The 16,185-nt window shown below is 35.6% G+C and overlaps 1 protein-coding gene across 1 annotated transcript in view; it reads right to left on the bottom strand.

Moving 5' to 3' along the window:
- ADAM32 (ADAM metallopeptidase domain 32) overlaps positions 1-11,412 on the bottom strand; it is a gene marked incomplete at its 5' end in the record, with an annotated part of 239,609 nt that extends 228,197 nt beyond the window's left edge. Inside the window, one exon of the mRNA XM_058524868.1 lies at positions 11,266-11,412. Coding sequence (XP_058380851.1) covers positions 11,266-11,412 — 147 coding nt within the window. The remainder of the gene's footprint in view (positions 1-11,265) is intronic.
- Positions 11,413-16,185: the final 4,773 nt, after the last annotated feature.

Here is a 16,185-nt window from a genome sequence, read left to right as displayed (position 1 = left end):
ACCTGAACAGACATTTCGCCAAAGAAGATATACAGATGACCAACAGGCACATGAAAAGAGGTTCAAAATCATTAACTATCAGGGAAATGCAAATCAAAACTACAATGAGATATCACCTCACGCCCATCAGAATGGCTACAATGAACAAGACAGAAAACAACATGTTTTGGAGAGGATGTGGAGAGAAGGGAGCTCTCATACACTGCTGGTGGGAGTGCAAACTGGTGCAGCCACTATGGAAAACAGTATGGAGATTCCTCAAAAAATTAAGGATAGAACTACCATATGATCCAGCTATTCCACTGCTGGGTATTTATCCAAAGAACTTGAAAACACCAAGGTATAAGGATACATGCACCCCTGTGTTCCTTGCAGCGTTATTCACAATAGCCAAGACTTGGAAGCAACCTAAGTGCTCATCAAGGGACGAATGGATAAAGAAGATGTGGTATATATACACGATGGAATACTACTCAGCCATAAGAAACGATGAAATCCAGACATTTGTCACAACATGGATGGACCTTGAGGGTATTATGCAAAGTGAAATAAGTCAGAGGGAGAAGGCCAAATACCGTATGATTTCCTTCACTAAGTAGTAGATAATAACAACAATAAACAAACACGTAGAGACAGAGATTGGATTGGTGGTTACCAGAGGGGAAGAGGGGAGGGAGGAGGACGAAAGGGATCATTCAGCACAGTGTGTGGTGATGGGTTGTAATTAGTATTTGAGTGGTGAACATGATGTAATCTATGCAGAAATAGAAGTATAATGATGTACACCTGAAATTTATACAATGTTATAAACCAATGTTACTGCAATAAACAAAAAATTTAAAAAAAAAAAATCACTAGGCCCAGATGGCTTCACTGGTGGATTCTATCAAACATTTAAGGAAGAAATACTATTAATCCTTCTGCAGTAAACAGAGGATGAGGGAACACTTCTCAAGTCATTTTATAAGTCCAAGATGGTACCCTGACACCAAAAGCAAAGACAACAGAAAAAAAGAGAACTATAGACTAATAGCCCTATGAATACAGAAGCAAAAAAATATCCTTAGTAAAATATTGGCAAATCAAGTTTGACAATATACAAAAATATTCAAATAGCATGATGAAGTGGAGTTTACTGAGAAATGCAGAGTTGATTTGAAATCTGTAAATCAATCAATATAATTCACTACATTAACAGAAAATTTGGGGAAAAACAAGATAATGACAATGTATGCAGAAAAATCATTTGACAAAATTTAATAGTCATTCATGATCAAAACTCTCAGAAAACTGAAGAGGAGAGAACTTCGTCAAAAAGATAAAGGGCATCTATGAAAAATCTACAGTTAATAACATACTTAATGATGAAAGACTGAAAGTTTTCCCCCTAAGATGGGAACAAGAGAAGGTTGTTTGTTCTCACCACTACTATTAAAACTGTGTTGAAGATGCTAGCCATTGTAATGGCTAGAAATAAAGGAAGAATATAAAAGGCAAAAAGCCTGGAAAGGAAGATATAAAACTATCTTATGGAGATGATGATGAACTACCATAAACTTAACCAAGTTACAGCCCCAACTGAAGCTGCTATGCTGGATATTGTATCCACTAGAAGACATCAGCACAGCCTCTGGCCCTTGGTGTGTGGCTATTTATCTGGTGAATACACTTTTCAATTGCCATTAGAAGAATTAAAATTAGTATGTGTTCACTTGGACTGAATATCAGTACACATTCACAGTTTTGTCCTAATGCTATGTTAACTCTCCTCCTCCCAGTGACAAATAGTCTGAAGGGACTTCATCTGAATAATCTACAGAACATCTCAACGGTCCATTATACTGATGACATGTTATTCAGACCTGTGAAGAAGGAATTCCCTGACAAGTACACTGGGAGCTCTGGTAAGACACATGTGATAGAGAGAAAAATACTACAAAGAGTAAGAGGCTTGTCAAATCAGCGATTTTTAGGGGTCCAGTGATTGTGGACATGCCAAGACATCCCTTTCAAAGTAAACAACCAAGTTACCACAGCTTGTATCTCCTAGCACTAAAGAAAAAAGCAGAGGGTTTGGGTTTGTACAAAGAGTAAGAGGCTTGTCAAATCAGTATTTTTAGGGGTCCAGTGATTGTGGACATGCCAAGACATCCCTTTCAAAGTAAAAAACCAAGTTACTACAGCTTGTATCTCCTAGCACTACAGAAAAAAGCAGAGGGCTTGGATTTGCCTTTCCTGCCCTTAGTGACTCAGCAATCAGTACTATCCAAGGATTCAAGGACCGTCTAATTTATCATTATGGAATCCCATGTAACACTGCCTTGGACAAAGGAACCAAAAAACTTTACAGTAGAAGAGGTGCAACAGAGGAAACATGATCATACAATCCACTGGTCCTACCATACATCACAAGAGTACTGAAATGATCTATTAGAAGTATAGCTAACGTGTCAACTCCTTGTTCTTCAAGATTCTTCAAGATGTATTATATACTTTGAACAACAGCAAACAGGTAAAATTTAATGGGTCCTGGGAACAAGAGGTAGAAGTAGGAATGAATTAAGAGTGGCCCTGGTCAGTGAACCATCTGTGCTTCCCATCCCTACAAACTTACATTCTTCACATCTAGAGATTCTGGCTCCCAGAGGAAGTAAACTTTTACTGGAGACAGTAAGGGTTCCACAATACCTAAAGCTATGACTTCTTTCCAGTCATTTTGAACTTTTTGTGCCAGTAAACAAGCAGCAGTTACTACACTAGCAAAGATAACTGACAATGATTAACAAAAGGAGATAGGGCAGCTATTACATAATTGAAAAAGAATGGAATATCTCTGGAACTCATGGGATTCAGTAGGATGCCTCTTGCACTTTCATGCTCAGAGACCAATATGAATAAACTATTGCAACAACCATAAATCTGACAAGGGCAGAGTAACCAGGGGTCCGATCCCTCAGGGATGAAGGTCTGGATTACCCTCTGGGCAAGCAACCTCTACCAGCCATTGTAGTCTCAGGACAAACTGCAAAAAGACTGTAGATTGTCAACGAACCCTCTTGTACACATTTGTTTATAAATTTTGACCAGATACACCTTGAAAACCAGGGATGGAATACGGTGAACAATGGATCTGAGAAGTGCAAGAGGTGGGCTGGAGTGCCTGATATTAGTGTTCCACACTTATACCCTGGGCCTTATCATTGTAGATTACATCACACCAACTTCCAACTGGCAATGGCAACCCACTTTGCCTGCAAGCACTGAAGACTGCAAATGTTTAAGAATTAGTGTCCCCTTCCCGAGAAGCAACTCTCAACCAATGACTGTTATCAGTTGGAATATAAATGTCCCAGTTCCTTTGTCCCTTGTTTGAATTCTGATGTGCTTTTCTACTGAATCTCAGAGTTTTCCAACATGATTATGTTCCAGTTAGCCACAGTAGTAACTAGTTTGATAACATACCATTTACATGCTGCCTTTCCTGCCCTGTCTCCCTTTCCCACCACTGGTATTTCCTAGGATCACCTCACAAATAAACTACTTTCACATTAATCTTTCTACCAGGAAAACTCTAAGACAATAAAGGAATGTGTCAAAGTTGTCGACATAAGATCAATATATAAAAATCAATTGTATTTCTCTATATCAGCAACAAATAGGAAATAAAATTTTTAAATGACACCATTTCTAACAGTATCAAAAAACATTAAATACTAACAAAAAAATCTAATGAAAATATTTGAAAGACTTCTGATTGTAAACTATAAAAAATCATGAAAAGAAATTTTATTTCTCTTATATCTTATAAGATATAAGATATAAGATCTTATAATAAGATCTAAATAAGTGGAGGGATGTATCATGTTTGTAAATTAGAAGACACTCACTAACAGAAAGGTGTCACTTCTCCTCAAATTGATCTATAGATTCAATTTAATCCTACTCAAAATTCCAGCAGGCATTTATTTGGTTGACATTGAAAGGCTGATTCTAAAATGCATTAAAAAATATAAGGAACCAAGAATAGCCAAATAATTTTGAAAAACAACAAAGAAGATGGAGATCTACTAAAAAGATGGAGTAATTAAGACAATGTAGTACTAGTGCAAGGATAGACAAACATACTAATAGAACAGAATAAAGAGTCCAAAGAGAGAACCAGACATATACAGTCATCTGATTTATGACCAAAGTAACAATACTATGCAGTGAGCAAAGGATGGGTTTTCATTAAATGGATCAATCAGTTTGAGTACAACTCTCATCCAAAAATTGGCAAACACTGAACTACAGAGACACAAGGTTAACCTCTAGGAAACCAGGCTTACAGAAAAAAATAGGTGCAGCAGCACAACACGGAGAAGACCGATTTAAGAGATTTAGCCCAGGCAAGTTACTAAACAAACAACAAACAGCAATAGGACAACCTTCAAAAGAAAAAATTCAGAATTCAGAGTTACTATATTATCTAAAATATAAAGTTTTCAACAAAAAATTATAGGACATGCAAAGAACCACAAAAGTGTGACCCATTCTCAGGAAAAAAAAAAATCAGTCAATAAAAACTTGAGTGTCCCCAGATATTGGATTTAGCAGACAAAGATTTCAAAGCAGCTACTATAAATATGTTTCAAGAACTACAGGAATCTATGTTTAAAGAATCACAGGAGAATATGGCAACAATGAATCAACAAATTAAAATTCTCAATGAGGACACAGAAATTTTTTAAAATAAAATAGAGATCCTGGAGTAGAAGAAAACAATAATTAAATGCAAGATTCATTAAAGAAATTCAACAGCAGATCAAAGATGTCAAAAGAAAGAATAAGTGAATTTGAAGGTAGGGCAACAGAAATTATCTATTCTGAAAAACAAAAAAAAATGAATAAAAATTAATAGAGCCTCATAAACCTTTAGGACAACATCAAGTATACCAACATATGTGTAATGTGAGTCCCAGAAGGGGAGGAAAGAAAGAGAGTCACAAAAAGTATTTGAAGATATAATGTCCAAAAACATTCAAAATTTGATGAAAAACATTAACCAACACATCCAAATTCTCAACAAATCCCTAGCAGAAAAAAATACAAGAAGATACCAAGATACATCATGTTTAATCTGTTGAAAGCCAAACATGAAGAGAAAATCTTGAAAATATCAAGAGAAAAACAACTCAATTGCATACAAGGAAACATCAATACAATTAACAGCAGGTTGTTCATCTGAAATAACGAGGCCAGAGGGCAGTGAAAAGAGACATTAAAAACAAATTACTGAAAGAAAAAACAACTCTGCCAACCAAGAATCCAGTATCCAACAAAAACTATCCTTCCAAAATGAAGGTGAAATAAAGATCTGCCTTACAAGAAATACTAAAGGAATTCCTTTATGATGAAAAGAAATAACACAAGATGGTAACTCAAAGAACCAGAACTGGTAAATGTATGAGTTAATATAAAAGATTTTATTAAATTTTTAAAGGATTTATGAATATTTTTTATTATTTCTCCTCTTAATTTCTTTAAAAAATAGAACATTGTAAAAAGCAATAATTATAATGATGTATAATTGAGTTTATAACAAATATAAATGCAATACATATGACAAGAACAGCACTAAGGAGGCAGACAGAATTCCACTACATAGGAGCAAAGTTTCTATATTTTACTGAAATTAAGTTAGTATTAATCTAAAGTAAATTGTGATAACTTAAGATTCATATTATAATACCCACAGCAACCACAAAAAAAAATAAGTTTTAAAAATAACAAAATGGTAAATGTAAATCCAACCATACAAATAGCTGACCATAATATGAAAGGTCTAAACACCTCAACCAAAAGGCAGAAATAGATTGGCACAATGTATAAAATAGTAACATCCAATTATATGCTGTCTCCAAGAGACACACTTTAGATTCAAATACACAAAAAGGTTCAAGATAAATGAATGGAAAAAGAGATACCATGACAATAGTACCATAAGAGGGGCTATATTGATGTCATACAATACAAGCTTAAAGACAATAAATATTACTAAAAAGAAAGAGTCATATTTCATAAAAATAAATTTGTCAATACATACAAAAGATATAAAAACTTTAAATGTACACATCTATTAACAAAGCCTCCACTCACAATAAGAGACAGAATAACTAGACAGAAAATCAACAAGCATAAAGAAACTTTGAAGAAAACTATTAACCAACACAACCTAACTGACATAGAGAATACTCCGCACAGCAAGTGCAGAATCCGTATTCTTTTCAGGTGCATATGAAATATTCTCCATGATAGACCATATTCTACACCACAAAACAAGCAACAAGAAATTAAAAGGATTGAAGTCATAAAAGTATGTTTCCTACTTCAACAGAATTAAATTAGAATCAACAACAGAAAGAAATCTAGGAAATTCCCAAATATTCAAAAATTAACCAACTTCTAAACTCATGGATAAAAGAAAAAAATCACAAAGAAAATTAGAAAATATTTTGAACTGAATTAAAAGAAAAACACACCATAGCATAATTTATGGAATGAAGTGAAAATAATACTTTTAGGGAAGTGTACAGTTTTAAATACCTATATAAGAAAAAGAGAAAGGTCTCAAATCAATAAATTAAATTTCTACCTTAAAACATTGGAAAAAATAAGAATAAACTAAATTCAAAGCAAGCAGAAGAAAGGAAACAATAAAAAGTATAGCAGAAATCAATGAAAAAGAAAACAGAGAAACAACAAAGAAAATCAAGGAAACAAGAAATTTGTTCTTCGAAAAAACCACCAAAATTGACAAACTTTTAGCTAGACTAATCAAAAAAAATAATATGAGACTTGATTACCAAAATCAAAAATAAAAAGTGTACTTCTCTACTGTCCCTGACGAATTTAAAAGATTATAGGAAATATTAGGTAAAATTTTATGCCAATAAATTAGACAACTTACATAAAATAACCAAATTTCTAGAAGGACACAAATTATCAAAATTACTCAAGAATAGAAAATCTGAATAGACTTGTAACAACTAAACATTATGCTAACAATTATAAATCTTCCCACAAAGAAAAGCCCAGGCCCAGATGGAAACAATAGTGAGTGCTATCAAATATTTAAAGAAAAAATAATATCAATCCTTACCAATTCTTTCAGAAAACAGAGATGGAAGGAACACTTCCCACCTCATTCTATGAGGCCAGAATGACCTTGGTTATCCAATTATACAACAACTAAGGCCAGACTTTACCAAAAAACAAAACTACAGACCAATATCCCTCTTTAACAAAGACACAAAACTCCTTAATAAAATATCAGCAGACCAAATCCAACAACATATAAAAAGAATTGTACACTATGACCAAGTGAGATTTTATCCCAGAAATGCAAGAATGGTTTAACATCTAAATATCAACTCATGTAACATACCACATTAATAGAATAGAGGACAAAAACACACATAATCATCTCAATAGATGCAGAAAAAGCATTTGACAAAACCCAATACACATTCACAATAAAACTCAAGAAATTTGGAATAGAAAGGACATCCTCAACTTGACAAAGGCTCCTACAAAAATCCCATAGTTAGTATCAAACTTAATGTTGAAAGACTGAGTGCTTTCCCCCAACATGGAAACAAGGCAAGAATGTCTGATCTCATCATTTCTGTTCAACGTTGCTTTAGCCATTGCAAGAAGGTAAAGATAAGACACCAAAGGAATCCAAACAGAAAATGAAGAGTAAAACTGTCTTTGTTCACAGATGACATGATCTTGTTTGCAGAAACTCCTAAGAAATACACTTGAAAAAAAATACAACTAATAAACAAGTTAGGCAAAGCGGCAGGATACAAGGCCAATATACAAAAATCAATTTGTATTTGTATTTCTATATACTGGCAACGAACAATCTGAAAAATCAAAGTAAGGGAGCATTTTCATTCACAATAGCATGAAAAATAAAATACTTACAGATAAATTTACAAAGAAGTAAACGTCTTATACATTGAAAGACATCAAACACATGAAAGAAATTAAAGATCTAAATAAATAGAGAGATATCCCATGTTCATGGATTACAACACTCAATATTGTCAAGAGAGTAATTATCCCCAAATTGATCTATAAATTCAATGTAATCTCTATTAAAATCCACATAGCCTTTCTTGTAAAAACTGAAAAATTGATCCCAAATTATGTATGGGAATGCAAAGGACCTAGAACAGTCAAAACAATTTTGATAAAGATGAATAAAGACTGAAGGGCTTACACCACCAAATTTCAAAACTTACCATAAAAGCACAGCAATCAAGGCAGTGGATGGGGGTCTTGGTGCAAGGACAGGCATATAGATCAAAGGAAGAGAACTGAGTCCAAAAATAAGCCCTTACATTTTTGGTTACTTGAGCTTCTACAAAGGTGCCAAGACAATTCAGTGGGGAAAGGATAGCTTTTTCTACAAATGGTGCTGGAAAAACTGGATATCCGCAGGCAGTGGCTTAACCAACAATAATTTATTTTCTCACAGTTATGGAGGCTAGAAGTCCAAGATTAAGGTACTATCAGGGTTGGTTTCTGGTGAGACCTCCCTTCATGGCTTGCAGACAGCTGCCTTCTTGCTGTGTCCTCTCATTGCCTTTTTTTCTGTGCACACATGGAGAGAAAGAGACATCTCTGGTGTCTCTTCCTCTTCTTATAAGGCACAGGTCCTATCACATTAGGGCCCCACTCTTATAAACTCATTTAACCTTAATTATCTCCTTAAGGACCTCATCTCCAAATACAGTCATATTGGGAATTAGGGCTTCAACACATGAATTCAGAGGTGAGGGGGCATAATTCAGTCCGTAACAGAGCTCTTAAACACAACAACATAAAAAAAATTCATAAAAATAAAAGTTGATAAATGTTACATCATTAAACTGAAAATGTCTGTGCTTCAAAAAACGCCACTGAGAAAATGAAAAGATACAAATTGGGAGAAAATAATTGCAAATCACATATCTGATAAAGAATATGTATCTAGAATATATAATGAATTCTTAGAATTCAAAAATAGAGAAACAAGCCAATTTAAAAATGGGGCATGTGGGGGCCGGCCCCGTGGCTTAGCGGTTAAGTGCATGCCCTCCGCCGCTGGCGGCCTGGGTTCGGATCCCGGGCGTGCACCAACGCACCGCCTCTCTGGCCATGCTGAGGTCGTGTCCCACATGCAGCAACTAGAAGGATGTGCAGCTATGACATACAACTATCTACTGGGGCTTTGGGGGAAAGATAAATAAATAAATAAAATTAAAAAAAAAAAAATGGGGCATGTGATTTTTTTAACAGTTTTTATTTATTTATTTGTTTGTTTGTTTGTTTGTTTGTTTATTTATTTTGTGAGGAAGATCAGCCCTGAGCTAACATCCTTGCTAATCCTCCTCTTTTTGCTGGGGAAGACCGGCTCTGAGCTAACATCTATTGCCAATCCTCCTCCTTTTTTTTTCCCCCAAAGCCCCAGTAGATCGTTGTATGTCACAGTTGCATATCCTTCTAGTTGCTGTATGTGGGACGCGGTCTCAGCATGGACGGAGAAGCGGTGCATCGGTGCATGCCCAGGATCTGAACCCGGGCCAAGAGTAGCGGAATGTGCGCACTTAACTGCTAAGCAACGGGGCCAGCCCAGGGCACGTGATTTGAATAGACATTTCACCAAAAAAGAAATATAAATGGCTAATAGGCTCACGAAAGACACTCAACATCATTTTTCATTAGAGAAACGCAAATTAAAGGCACAATGAGACACCACTACACACCCAACAGAATAACTGTAATCAAAAAGAGAGCAACGTCAAGTGTTGACAAGCATGTGGAAAAACTGGAACCCTCATCTATTGCTGATGGGAAATGTAAAATGGTATAGTCACTATGGAAAACAGTTTGGCAGTTTCTTAAATGTTAAGCATAGACTTACCATATGACACAGTAATTTCACTCCTAAGAATCTACCCAAGAGAAAGGAAAACATATGTCCACATGTAAATGTACATAGCAGAATTTAATAGCCAATATCTGAAAACAATCCAAATGTCCATCAACTGGTGAATGAATAAACAAAATGTGTTATCCACATCTACTAAGAACTACAGCTACTAAGAAATAAAAATTAATAAACTATTGACAAATGCTACGAAATGGATAAACCTAAGTGAAAGAAGCCCAATGCAAAAGCCTACATATCATAGGCTTCCATTTATATGAAATGTCCAGAAAAGCCAAAATTATAGTAACAGAAAACAGATTAGTGGTTGCCAAGGGCTGGGGACAAAAGCAGAGATGAACTGCAAATAGGTATGAGAGAACTTTTTAAGACAATAGAAATGTTCTAAAACAAGACTGTGGTAGTATTTACAAAATTCTATTTATGTACTAATAAACATCGAGCCGCTTACAAGTGGTGAATTCTGTGGTGTGTAAATTAAATCTCAATAAAACCATTAAAGTATTATCAAAAGATTGACTACTTACAAGCAAGGCTTGCTTTACTATATTTCTTTTTTTATCCCCTAAGACACTTAGCATATAGTTATGCACATGACAAGTCCAGATAAATATTTGTTAAATAAATCAATGAATAAGATAAACTATCTCTCTTTCTAACAAAAATAATAGAATAAAGGTTTTCTTCTCTCAGAACTCGTAGGGGCAAGGAGCGGGAGATTTCAGGAACGAGGTTTCAGTTAAAAGAGATTCTCCTCAATCATTTTGGAGGGAATTATTCTCTCCATCTGAATTATCTAGACATCACTCAGATAAGATCCTAATTCTTCTAAATTATTATCAGTATTTGAACTTTTAAAAATAGTTTTACCGTGAGGAAATGACAAATGTTAGACAAAATAGAACAGTCTGACTTATATATTTGCTTTTACTATCAAAACTTTAAATTCCTTATCAGTAGTAATATTGGATACTTATATTGATACTAAAGTCATGTGCCACATAAGAATGTTTTGGTCAATGACGAATCGCATATACAACAGTGGTCCCATTAGGTTAGTATCATATAGCCCAGATATGCAGTAGTCTATACCATCTAGGTTCGTCTGAGTATGCTCTATGATGTTCACACAACTATGAAATCATCTAATGATGCATTTCTCAGAACGTATCCCTGATGTTAAGGGACACATGACTGTATAATGGGCTTGATATATTTCATTGCTATGTAATAAAAATAAGAAATTTCATATAATAATATTGATGGCAGAAAATATCTCTTACGTCTTCTATTTCTGAATTATCACTTGTATTTGCTTGGATTTTCTCTGGAAATATAATTTGTAGAAATGAGTTTTGAGAACCTGAAGAAAGAAAAAAAACAGTTAATAACTGTGTCTTAAACCTGACTAAACATTTGTTCAGGTTATTTCATAAGATTCACTTATGCAAAGATGAGTCATCACTGTGTACTCCTATAAAAAATCTTGAAAACACTTAATTTGAAACAGACAGAACAGTTATGAAAGACCAAAAACAGGGCAGGGAGAAGTATTCAGCTTAGACAAAATTTGCTATTCCTGAAGAAAACAGAACAAATACACCAAAAAATAATCAAAGATATACTTCAAGAAAAATTACCTGAAATAAAAGATTTGAAACAACAGACCAGAAAGTACACTGTATTCAGGAATACCTGATAATAATTAAAACTGAGACATATTCTACTAAAGTTATTGGATGTCTAAGACAAAGAAAGAATACTATGGGCATATGAGCAAAAAGAAAATAATCATGTTGGGCATAAGGGAAGAAAAGAAGGCTGGCTTGAGAATTTTTTACAACAGTATTCAATATTAAAAGACTGAAAAACAATATCTAAAAAAAATCTTCAAGAAAAGAAAGTGTGGAGCCAGAATTTTACACCCAGAAAAACTGCCATTCAAATATAGAGAATATTTACAAGCAAAAACTCAAGGAAAATATTTTGCATGCGCCTGTCACAAAAGGCAAACAAACTTCTCCCAATAAATATATCAATAGAGTTGAGGTAAAAGGTCTAGCAATGAGCATTAAATAAACCTAAATATAAAGGCTAAAACAACTGTGGAAATCATAGTTATACAACAGGATGGAAATGTTATAAACTATGATGATACAGACATAATAACATTATTGTATAATAAGGTCAGAAAGTGTAGCAGAAAAAAAGACCATATGTGCATAACGATTTCCTTAAATTTATTGCAGTGTGGTCAAAAAAAAATGTGACTTAAAGCTGATTAAATATTCCAAATTAAGAAAGATCATATACAAGGGACCCAGAAAATAAACCAAAAAGTTACAGATTTTTACAGTGAAATAGTTTTTACCAAATCAAAGGCATGAAATCAGAAAAGACATAAATAAGAAGCACTAAGATTAAAAATGTGCTTGAATACTCATTTCTCCAAATAAGATATACAAGCGGCAAGAAACACATGAAAAGATATTCAACACCACCAATCATTAGGGGAAACACAAATCAAAGCCACAATGAGATACCATGTCATACCCATTAGGAAGATTATAGTCATAAAAAATAAAGTAAAATAAAAATAACATGCATTAGCAAGAATGTGGAGAAACTGGACCCCTTGTGAACAGCTGGTGGAAACGAAAAATTGTACAGCCACTATGGAATACAGTGTGACAATTCCTCAAAAAATTATAAATACAATTACTATATGATCCAGAAACTCCCCTTGTAGGTATACAGCCAAAAGAATTGAAAGCAGGGACTCAAACAAGTACATGTACATTCATGTTCATGGCAGCATTATTCATAATAGCCAAAAGGTAGAAGCAACAGATGAATGGATAAACAAAATGAAATTTATATTTTTCCATATGTATTCCACACGATAGAATATTACTCAGCCTTTAGAAGGAGAAAAGTCTTACACATGATACAACATGGATGCACATTGAGGGCATTATGCAAAGTAAAATAAGCCAGTCAAAAAAAAACTGTATAATTCCACTTATATGAGGCACCTAGAGTAGCCAAATCCATAGAGACAGAAAGTACAATGGTGATTTCCAGGAGCTGAGGGGATGGGAGAATGAGGAGTTAATGTTTAACGGGTGCTGAGTTTCAGGTTGGGAAGATGAAAAAAAGTCCTAGAGACAGATGGTGGTGATTGTTGCACAATAAAGTGAATGTACTTAATGCCACTGAACTGTACATTTAAAAATGGTTAAAACAGAAATCACAGAGCTAAATAATACAATAACTGAAGTAAAAAATTCAAGAGAGGGGTTCAAAGGACACTAGATCAAGCAGAAGAAAGGATCAGTGATCTCGAAGACAGCACAGTAGAATTCATCCAATCAGAGAAGAAAAAAGAATGAATCAGAGTGAAGATAGCTTAAGGGACTTATGGGATACCATGAAGCAGACCAATATGCGCAACACAGGGGTCCCAGAATGAGGAGGGGTGGCGGCAGAAAGCTTACCTGAAGAAATAACGGCTGAAAACTTCTCTCACCTGGGAAAAGAAACAGACATCCAGATCTAGGAAGCCCAAAGAAAACCAAAAAAGATGAATTCAAAGAGACCCACACAAAGACACATTATAATTAAATTAATTGCCCAATAATTAAATTGCCAAAAGTTAAAAACAAAGAGAAACTCTTAAAATGCAATAAAAGAAAAGTAACTTGTTATATACAAAGGAATCCCATGAGACTATCAGTGGATTTTTCAGCAGAAACATTGCAGGCCAGAATGGAGTGGGATGAAATATTCTAAGTGCTGAAAGAAAAAACCTGCCAACCAAGAATACTATATCCAACAAAGCTATCCTTCAGAATTGAAGGAGAGATAAAGGGGTTCCCAAACAAACAAAAGGTGAGGGAGTTCATCACCACTAGACTGACCTTACAAGACATGTTAAAGGGAGTTCTTCATGCTGAAACAAAAGGACACTAATTAGCAACAGGAAAAATTATGAAAGTATAAAACTCACTGATAAATCTGAAAAAAAAAAGAATCTACAAAAATAAAGGGAAAATTGAATATAGATGTTTTCCTCAATTAGCTTCTACTTAAAAAAAATAAACAGGAAAGATCAGTAAAAAAATGGTTAAAATAGTAAATTTTATGTTATGTATATTTTACCACATTTTTAAATTTGTGGTATAACAGGCATAAGGCTTCAGTTTTGCAAGATGAAAAGGCTCCTAGAGATAGATTACACAACAATATGAATGTACTTAAGACTACTGAACTATACACATGAAAATGGTTTAAATAGCAAGTTTGCAGGATACAAGGTTAACATATAAAAATCATTCTCTTTCCTGTATACCAGCAATGGACAAGTGGAAATTGAAATTTAAAACACAATGTCATTTACATTAGCACCCCAAAAAATGAAATACCTAGGTATAAATCTAGTGAAATATGTACAAGATCTCTATGAGGAAAACTACAAAACTCTGATGAAAGATATCAAACAAAAACTAAGTAAATGGATAGTCCATGTTCACAGATAGAAAGACTCAATATTGTCAAAATGTCAACTCTTCCCCAACTTCTATTGATTCAATGCAATTCAGAACAAATTCTCACCAAGTTAACTTGTGGATATCAACACAATTACTCCAAAGTTTATATGGAGAGGCAAAAGACCAAGAATAGCAAACTCAATATTGAAGGAGAAGAACAAAGTCCAAGGACTGCCACTATCTGACTTCAAGACTTACTTAGCTACAGTAACAAATATAGTGTGGTACTGGCAAAAGAACAGACAAACAGATCAATCAAATGGAATAGAGACCCCAGAAAAAGACCTACAACAATATAGTCAACTGATCTTTGAAAACAGAACAAAGGCAAAACAATGGAGCATTGATAGTCTTTTCAACAAAAGGTGCTAGAATGAATGGATTTCCACACGCAAAAAAAATGCATCTAGGCACAGACTTTACATACTTCACAAAAATTAACTCAAAATGGATCATAGATCTAAATGTACACTGCAAAATTATAAAACTCCTAGAATAAGGAGTAAACCTACATGACCTTAAGTACTGCAATGACTTTTTAGATAAAACACGAAAGGCACAACGCGTGAAAAAAATAATTGATAAGCTGAACTTCATTAAAATTAAAACTTCCGCTCTGAGAAAGACAACATCAAAAGAATGAGAGAGAGAGAAGTCAAGATGGCAGCGTAGACAGACTCTGAACTCACCTCCTCTGGCGGACACAGCCAAGTTACAACTGCTCGTGGAAAAATTACCAGATACAGAACTGAAAATTGGATAAGAGGAACTCCTGCAGCAACGGACAATCCCAATTGAGGTGGAAGAGGCAGAAAACTCCCTTCTGGAGAGGAAAAACGCCGCCTTCACAAGCCATCAGGGTCACAGCCACCTGGGAGCAGCCCACAGGTACGCAGCCCTCCCTGGAGGAGCGGGGCCCTGAGCCGGGGAGCGCCACTGCTGTGGGCATTTTGTGGACCCAACACAATCCAGACGAGTGGCATAATATCTGACTTTGCCTGCTACTAAAACATTGGGGAGAACCCCCGGAAAAGCTGGTTTACAAAGAAATTAAAACCGGCTCTTAAAGGGCCCACGCACAAACTCACCCCTTTCAGAAAGCAACCTGAACTCACCACAAAGAAAGGTGCGCAGTGCTTTGAGGAAAAGAGACTCACCTAACAGGCCCTGAGTGCACCTTGGTGAGAGGTGAGACCTCTCCAGGGACTGGGACATTCACAGCGGCCATTGTTGTGGCCTGGTGTGGGCGTGCTGACACAGACGCCATTGGAGTTCTTCCTGAGGCCTGCTAGCCCAGGGTCTGCCCCACCTACTAGAGCACCGACTTAATCCAGCACAGCCACGGCAGGCAGCCCACCCTAGAGACTGGCCCCACCCAACAACAAGCCCTCAGGCAACTTGTGGGCCTGCATAGATTGGTGACTGGATTCTCTGCAGCCTGGCAACTGAGCCCACTTCCGTGGGGTAGGGTGGGCACAAGGAGCGGGTGGAGAGTGTGGGTCAGTGGTGGAGTGTGTGGGGCTCCCACCGTGGAGAGACTGGGTCTGCTTTAGGAGGTCGGGGTGCACACACGGGACAGGACTATGTTGACTGTGTGTGTGGACCTGTGGGCGGCAGGGCTTGTCAGCTGCAGAAGACTTGTGCTTCTCAAAG

This window comes from Diceros bicornis, chromosome 29, assembly GCF_020826845.1.
Source record: "Diceros bicornis minor isolate mBicDic1 chromosome 29, mDicBic1.mat.cur, whole genome shotgun sequence".
In the NCBI taxonomy this organism is placed as follows: domain Eukaryota; kingdom Metazoa; phylum Chordata; class Mammalia; order Perissodactyla; family Rhinocerotidae; genus Diceros; species Diceros bicornis.
Note: the sequence above shows the minus strand (reverse complement) of the source record. Positions and strands in the feature narration are given on the sequence as shown.